Source organism: Lampetra planeri, unplaced genomic scaffold (assembly GCF_965212315.1).
Source record: "Lampetra planeri unplaced genomic scaffold, kcLamPlan1.2.h2 scaffold_1457, whole genome shotgun sequence".
NCBI classification, from domain to species: domain Eukaryota; kingdom Metazoa; phylum Chordata; class Hyperoartia; order Petromyzontiformes; family Petromyzontidae; genus Lampetra; species Lampetra planeri.
This window is the reverse complement of record NW_027614180.1, coordinates 92-8,117: the sequence shown is the minus strand read 5'-3', so window position 1 is coordinate 8,117 and position 8,026 is coordinate 92. Positions and strand designations below refer to the sequence as shown.

Below are 8,026 nucleotides of genomic sequence, written 5' to 3'. Positions count from 1 at the left end.
TGGCCCCCACCACCTCCATCCGGTGCAGACTGGTTCCGTCTGGACCTCGTGTGCTGCGGTTCCAATTTCCTACGTTTAAACTGGATCAGAAGTCAGCATAGTTCAGCATAGATTTGGTGTTTTTCCCAAATGTTTCTGCTCAGCATCAGGTAGGAGAACTCCAAGTGACCTTTGATGAAGTTGCTCTAAGAACTCAAAGACGTGATTTGGTTTTCCAGAGATTGTCGGAACAGGCGACTTCTGACGTGTAGATAATGTAAACGTACCTCACAGGATCTTCATTTCTGTCTTCACCGTCCCACTCGCCGGTCGGTGTCGTAGCGATCATTTCTTCAACATTCTTCAACATTTCTTCAACTATTGTTGCATGGAACAGTCGTGTTCTAGTTCAAACGACTTACTGGCTCTTGTCGTTTGTCACGTTGAGGAATATTGACTTATTTTTCTAAGTTGGTTTCATGTGTATATTTGTGGGTTCACTGAAAAGAATAAAGACACAAAGTGACACAAAGGGATTTCCTGTTCGCTCCGTCAAAGGACGACGACGACTCGTCTGTAGGGCTTTTATTGGCTGCGTTTGTCCGGAACAATCTCGGTCCAACAAGCATCAAACACATCTGGAAATAAAGCGTCACATCTGGACCCTCCGACAGCTCCCCAGCGGACACACTTCAGATTTTCCCAGGAAAGGTCCCCTCCGCCCGCTGGTCGTCCCATTTCTGGACCTGGAGGACACGACTTCAGATTACAATGAAGGTGTTTGTCGCAGTCGATACTATCGTTCACGCTACCGTCCTGTGGAATACCGTAATCACAGATTAGGTGTGCTGTCAGAACGTGGAAGTTGCTCACGGTTCTCCTACGGGTTGTGAAGGAGGAGGAAAGAACAGTTGAGATGTTGCACTTCACAGCCAAGTGGCTGTCATTACGGTAATGACTCACCAGCTTCCAGCAACAGAGCCAGTGGGATTACCGTAATGACAGCAACATGGGCACTGTTTTCTCCTTCTCCTTCTTCACATCAGGTAGAAGAAGTGAGTGGCATGTCTGAGCTTTCAGGAGGCGTTTTCTGACGCTAGCGTAGGGACACCGGGGACACCGTCAGTGTTCAACAGGTTCAATCGTCCTCGAGACGACAAAAACTCACATTGAATCTTTTTGAATATTTAGAAACCATAACGACGATAACTTTCAAACTACTGCGTCTTTTCCAGTAGAGATGACGTACTGTTCCTTAGATAACAGTAACTGACGAGTGTGTGTGGTGACTTTGTGTGTTCACCTACAGAAACACCAGCCGAGCTGACTCTGGTTTTGAAAACGACTAACTTCCTTCCTGCAGTTGTGTGAAGCAGAGGGACGTTCTTAGAGCGTTTACCCAGGACATGGGGCACAGGGACTTGTAGACCCTCCGGTACCACTCACACGGGGCGTTGTCCACCCCTTTGGCGTCCAGAGCCTTCTGGCAGCGGTGGTAGTCTGGAAACAGTCACAACCAGTCAGGAACAGGCAGATGTTGTTGACCTGCCAGTGACCAGGAACTGTCCCTTTTCAATGAAGTACAGGAAGTGACGTGTGGACTAGAAGGAGGTGGTGTCAGTGAGGTCCACAGATACTTCACAGCAGGTTTGCAGGACCCGGAGGTTTGACCTTTGACCCTCAGCGACTCACCCAGGTAGTTGGACCAGCAGTTCCTGGTCTGGTTCTGGTTGGGGAACCTGGCATCAAAAGGAGCCGTGCGGTATTTCTCCAGTTTGGCTTGAATGTCCTCAGCCATGATCACGTCTGCAGGAGATGAACGTTCATGGACTCATGGAACGAACCGCAACAACATTTAAACACCAGACGGCAGCTTCGAGAAGGTTCTGACAGATGTCAGGTATCTCCATAGAAACTTCTATTATTATTATTCATATTAGTAGTTGTAGTACTAATATTAACATTATTGTATCCCGAAGACGCGACCGACGAACGGAGGAAAACGGTTGGTGACGTCTGCGGATCGATCCTGCTCAAACCTGCTCCATATTCTCTGGTTACATCCAGAACGTTCGTCAGAATCATTCAATGTGACAACAGATGCAAAAATTAAAGTCCGATCAGACGAAGAGTCGTTGTTTGGTTAAATGTGGATCTTTATCTGTCAAATCAACCAGCTCAGGAGTCAATCAGCAGTTTTTGTTCCAATGACAACAACAACAATAATAGTAAGAACAACAATGATGATGATGATAATGATGATGATGATGGTGGTAACCGGTGATAACCGGTAACGGTACCTGCCGTCGGTCCTCCGATCAAAGTGACTTTTATTCGTTCTGTCAACTGGGACGTTCCTCTGAGAGCGCGCGCGCGCTCCCGTGTCGCAACCGTCAATCGCGCGCGCACCTGCGTCATGACGGACCGGTCTCGTGGACTGCGTCGACCCGACCGGGTCTGCGGACTTTTCCCGGCGGGAAGTTCACGGCGCGTTCATCATTAGCGGAAGGTGGAACACGTGGAAGTGAAAGACAGTGTGTGTGTGTGTGTGTGTGTGTGTGTGTGTGTGTGTGTGAGAGAGAGAGAGAGAGAGAGAGCGCATCCTCCTCACGTCACGCCGGTGTCAGGGCGCGCGCCGGTAGTTCCGGGGGTAAAGTGTAACGGATACGTGACCGGCTCCTGTGTGCTCATGGACACGAGCCCAGGAGGCGGGTCAGTAGTGCGCAGGCGCTGTGTCAGGGGGTCCAAGGTCAAAGTCACAGGTGATCCACTCACTTTATTGAACATGTGACATCACAGGAACAAACGGCTACAGGAAGTTCATAGTCACACCTGGAGGCTACGACAGGAAGTTCATAGTCACCTCTAACCACCTATAACACCAACGCAAACATCCTTTGGAGTACCGCAATTACACAACTGTTTACACATCAAAAAACATCCATCAGTTCCTACAAGTGGAGCAGTTGGAGCACCTTTCTGCCAAGTCGCTGTCATTACGGTAATGACTCGCTGGCTTCCAAGTAAAGCGTAAATGAGATTACTGTAATGACAACAACATGGCTGTTCTCCACTTTCAGGAACTGATGGATGTTTTCTGATGCGCAAATAGTCCTGTAGTTACGGTGTTCCCAGTATGCTAACATGTAGCACCGGGGATAACGTTGGCGTCAAAGGGTTCGAGTAAGAAAATGTGTTCAGCAATTCACAAGTTCCCCAGTTTTCATATGATGAACGTTCGTGTGTGGAAAAAAACCCAACAACACAGTAAACAGGAAACACACACACACACACACACACACAAATGTTCTCCAGGACGCAGAAAGAAGCACAAAGACACAAAGTTCAGTATGTTATTGTACAGAACAAACTATCAGTCACCAGTAACAGCTTCTTGGATTCAGTGATTGATGTTACAGCTTCAGACCAACGTCACCTCGGGTCACCTCGGGTCACCTCGGGTCGGCGGCAGCGTCGGCGCACGTAAGGGTCCTGATTCCCACACCGCGAAAGAAAGTGTCAAAGAAAGTGCTAGAAACAACACAGCAGATCTGTCAGCAGGAGAGGCAGCGACCCGTGCACAGTGATCACCAAGGGGGAGGAGCTAAGTGACCACAGAGGGCACGTTACGCCCAGCAGGTCAGAGGTCAGTTTAAAGACTCAAAGTTAGTGGATTGTCGGAGTTCAAAGGTCTTGGCGGTGTTCAGTACCCCAGGTCCAAATGTGTCAGCCAATCAGAGCCCTGAATCCTATCAGCAGATGCTTTAAGTGCACTTGTTCCAAATCAGCAGCCATGGCATCAAACCCCGCCCCCATCAGAGGAACAGTTGGGATTGGCCCACTGGGGACTGCTCTGGTCACCATGGCAACAACCGCTCCATCACAAAGTAGTCTCACTTAGGAGTTCACTCCAAAAGGAAGTCTTTGGAACACACTGACAGCGGCGTTACGACGTGAACGATCCTTTTTTCTTTCTTTTTTCAAATCCAAACCAAACAACACAAGTGAAGTTGTGTATAAAAACGAGGGTTCCTCCCTCCTTCACTCACTTCACTCTCAGCGGAAGTCACAACTCAGGTCGAAGGCACATGGGACCCACCTGTCAGAGCAGGAACGCTCTTTTATACAGCCCATGTGCGCTAAACCACACGTCGTCCTCTCATGACTCAGCAAAAACTGAGGTCACTGGAGCAACGGTTACATCAGCAAAAAAAACAACGTTCTATTGAAGAAAGTCTGTAAATCATCTGTAATAAACCACTAGAAGAGGAAGACGTCCACGACTGAGGAACACGTTTGATGCAGCAGGAAGAATATTTGGAGGTTTTCCAGGGACAGAGTGAACCCTTGAACACCGACTGGTGCTAGCAGACGGCGGAGTACCGTAATGACACGACTGTTTGTGCCATCACAAAACGGTTCCTGAACGCTGAGAAGTGTCATTCGCTTCATGTTGCTGTCATTACGGTAATCGCATTCGCTCTGCTGCCGGAAGCCAGCGCATCATTACCGTAATGACAGCAACTTGGATGTGAAGTGCAGCTCCTCAGACGTTTTGTCCTCCCCCAACCGAGGACTTACGGTACTCCACAGTATGCTAGAAGTACCATACCGTCGGTGCTGAAGGGTTCGAGAATCTTCCGGGTGTTTCCGTCCTCTGCTGTCACTTATCGCTGAAGCGCAGGCGGTTGAAGGCCTGCTTGATGATGTCGCTGGGCTCCGACGCGGCGCCGGCGCCGACCGGGACGACCTGGCTGGACGGGACGTCCTGCTTCAGCTTCCTCTTGCTGAGGACCACGGTGCCCTGAGCCCCCTGAGCCCCCGTCAGCAGGATGTAGGCGGCGTGGCGCCCTCGCTCCAGCAGCGTGGCTGAGGAAGAACAGAGACATCAGCGTCCTGCGGCCACAGACTCAGAGGAGACGACGAGCTGGCGGCGAGCACCTCTGAACGTCACGATGTGGTCCGCCACGTTGGTGGACTCCAGGAGGACGTTGGCGTACAGAGGGAGCAGCATGTAGGAACGGCGGTCGGACGACGGCACCTGAAACACAGCGCCCCCCTCCTGTCAGCTGATGGGAGCCCACGACCGGGGTCGTCAAGGCAGCGTACGTACGGAGGAGTTGGTCGTCGGGGGCAACAATCCCCAGAACATGAAGATGGAGTAGGAGTTGGTGGTGTGGATGGACGCCGGTCGGGGGGAGTTGGGACTGGCCAGGAGGGTGACGTCCCACAGCACCCCGCCCGACTTCCCGTCCAGAATGATCACCTGCAGACACGTTCCGCAACTTTACTCCTGAGGACGATTCGTTTCACCGACAGGAAGTCGGTTACCACGGACAGCTGCTCGTCGGTAACCGACGACGACGGCTGCACCTTCTTCCCGCCGTCGTCCACGTGCTCCTCCACCACCACGTCCAGCACCCCGTCTTTGTTGAAGTGTCCATAGGACGGCTCGCTACGACGACGACGACGACGACGAGTGAGTGAATGAGACCGAAGGAACCGACCGGAATGTGTTCAACTGGTCCTCAGACGGAGGTCACCTGAGGACGGAGCTGCTGTTAAACGTCCACAGCAGCTCAGCGTTCTTTCCGTCCACCAGCGCCACCTCGGACCCGGTCACCAGCAGCAGGTTGGACGACGACTCGTCGGCTCCGCCCACTTTCACCACTTGTCTCAGAGAGTCGGACCTGGACCGTGGGGGTGAGAGTCGGTGTGAGGAGAGAGAGAGAGCGGAGAGAAGCTGCTGGGTGACGTGTCTGCAGTGCAGCGTCTTACTCATAAACCGGGACCAGTCCCGAGGGGCCTCTGGCCTTCTTCTCCCAGAGCGAGTCCCTCTTCAGACGCACTTGGATCCCGGCGGCGGCAGCGATCCTCCACAGCGCCAGCGCAAACAAGCCCGTGTCTAAATCAATCAAACTTTATTGGTACGACACTTTTCAATACAACGCGACACAAAGTGTTGGAACCCTTTAACACCGACGGTATCGCTTCACAGACAAGTTGCTGTCATTAGGGTATTGATTAAAACCCTCCAAATAAAATACATCAAAATAGGTCATTATTAGTTATCATAAAGAACTAGATGAGAACTAGCAACGGTAAACGGCAATACACGAGGGATGCTAACAGACGCTAACAGATACAGAGAAGTCAGACCTTTCTGAAGCAGCAGGTAGTGAGAACCTTCTGCGGTGCTGTGGAGGAGATGACGGTCTGTTTCGGAGGAATTGAGAGCCACCGACGAGCCCATCAGGTCTCCAGTCGTCCCAGACAGGAACACCAGCTCCATCTGCTGGTGGGACAAGAGTTCAGCACTGGACGCGCGCACGCGCACGCACACACACACACACACCTCTGTTGATCTGCATCGGGTCACAACCCCTGCTCACCTGTGTTTGGTCAGATGTCACCAGCGCCACGTCGCTGACCATGTCCCCATCCAGATCTGGGACGCTGAGCACAGGGACGGCGCTGCGCACACCAGGGGGCTGCGACCGCTGCCACCTGACCTCGCCTGACAGAACGCAAAGAGGAAGGACGTCACAAATCTACGGAGTACGTGTCGTCAGACCATGTGACCGAGTCGGCGCGTCCCTGACCGCTGTGTTTGTCCAGAGCCGACAGTCGGTCGGCGTGGGACAGCAGACAGTCCCAGGTCTTGTCTCCGTCGGCGTCCAGGCCACACTGGGCCCAGTGGAACTCCGGATGCAGGGGACGCTCCCACAGAGTTTCTCCATCCGTCCCATCCACTGCTAACACAAACACACAAGGCGAGGGCAGACCTGAAACACACACACACACACACACACACGGTGTGTAGATTACACAGCCACAACATAATGTACAGTAAATCTGGTTGTTTTTGGACAATCAACCTCAAAAAGAGGGACGTGCTGTACCTGCATCCTCACATGTCGAGTTCAGGCTGCTCTCAGTGTCTTTGAGGACAAACAACACGTCCATGACCTTGTCTTTGCTTGCATCCTCAATGGCCAAAAAATCATAGGTCTCTGTGGCAGAGAACGCAGGAGTCAGTCCCCGTGTGTGTTTGCACCGCTCGCAAGAAAACGCAGATACACACCTGCTCCGGGGAACGTCCGGTTCCAGGAGATCAGGTACTGTGGTCTCACAGGACAGGGAATGATGAAGGAAAAGGCGAAGACAATGATGAGGCACAAAAACAAGGAGAGGAAGAAGACTGCCGTTCGCCAGTGGGTCAGTTTGGAAAAACACAGGACTTTACAACCCTTCTTCCTGAGCTCTGTCGCCGAGGAGGCCACTCTGGTCTCTGCTCCATCCCCTGTCCTCTTCAGAGGATCGCCCTCAGTGGCGCGGTCTGTGGTCTCCATCGTCCTCTCAGCACATCACCGGCCCATAGACGTACCTGAGGGACCGGGAGAGGGGCTACAATCACAATTAGTTTATAGTGCAATGTGTGAGGGCTTCTGTCAACACCATAGGAAACGTTTCCAATGACAGGATGCACATTGTCTGCAAGGAAATACGCCTATTCACAAATATGTACTCTGAGAGCTATTGCAAGAACAGTGTGTGTGTAATGTATAGTGTAGTTTATAACGCTTTTATCCCAATGTGTACACACAGTTTGCCTCAAATCAACACATCAAAGGAGACATAAAAGGAAAGTCTGTGTGTGTGTGTGTGTGTGTGTGTGTGTGTGTGTGTGTGTGTGTTGTGTGGGTCAAGCCATTTGTGCTGCATCAACATTTGTGTATCTGAGTCTATTCATCTACGCCAGCTCCGACTCCAGAGGTTTCCAGCAGCTAACAGCTAGCTAAGGGCTAGCTAACACACCCTGTTAGCTCCGAGCCTGAGGCAAAGGTGAGAGAGGTGGGGGTTCTAAAGTTACCTACACTCATCCAGCGAGCCCACCTGCTGGAATTACCACATGAAATGATTCAAAATTAACAGAGAAACCGAAATGTCGGACTGCCACCAAAGTTAAGTCAGCTGACTGATGTTTGGATAGTTAATTTGGTTAATTCTCATGAACGGAGACGCCCCCCTACACACAAACCAAACA

The 8,026-nt window shown here is 51.5% G+C and overlaps 2 protein-coding genes across 2 annotated transcripts; both read right to left on the bottom strand.

Moving 5' to 3' along the window:
* Positions 1–671: 671 nt before the first annotated feature.
* COX6B1 (cytochrome c oxidase subunit 6B1) lies at positions 672–1,777 on the bottom strand. Its single transcript, XM_078622339.1, has 3 exons — positions 1,672–1,777; positions 1,379–1,479; positions 672–725 (listed from the first exon to the last, which is right to left on the bottom strand). Exons 1-3 carry the CDS (start codon positions 1,775–1,777, stop codon positions 672–674), a joined length of 261 nt encoding a protein of 86 aa, XP_078478465.1.
* Positions 1,778–4,642: 2,865 nt separating this feature from the next.
* LOC144739380 (protein FAM234A-like) lies at positions 4,643–7,331 on the bottom strand. The gene is made up of 11 exons (XM_078622340.1): positions 7,062–7,331; positions 6,882–6,990; positions 6,582–6,764; positions 6,372–6,496; positions 6,139–6,271; positions 5,758–5,884; positions 5,523–5,669; positions 5,353–5,434; positions 5,093–5,245; positions 4,921–5,020; positions 4,643–4,848 (listed from the first exon to the last, which is right to left on the bottom strand). Exons 1-11 carry the CDS (start codon positions 7,329–7,331, stop codon positions 4,643–4,645), a joined length of 1,635 nt encoding a protein of 544 aa, XP_078478466.1.
* Positions 7,332–8,026: the final 695 nt, after the last annotated feature.

Coding starts and splice junctions, on each gene's coding strand:
- COX6B1 (XM_078622339.1), bottom strand. CDS start 1,777: ATGGCTGAGGACATTCAAGCCAAACTGGAGAAATACCGCACGGCTCCT. Junction 1,480..1,671: donor CTGCTGGTCCAACTACCTGG/GTGAGTCGCTGA, acceptor GACTGTTTCCAG/ACTACCACCGCTGCCAGAAG. Junction 726..1,378: donor CCCTGTGCCCCATGTCCTGG/GTAAACGCTCTA, acceptor CGTGTCCTCCAG/GTCCAGAAATGGGACGACCA.
- LOC144739380 (XM_078622340.1), bottom strand. CDS start 7,331: ATGGAGACCACAGACCGCGCCACTGAGGGCGATCCTCTGAAGAGGACA. Junction 6,272..6,371: donor TGACATCTGACCAAACACAG/GTGAGCAGGGGT, acceptor TCCCACCAGCAG/ATGGAGCTGGTGTTCCTGTC. Junction 5,435..5,522: donor AACAGCAGCTCCGTCCTCAG/GTGACCTCCGTC, acceptor TCGTCGTCGTAG/CGAGCCGTCCTATGGACACT.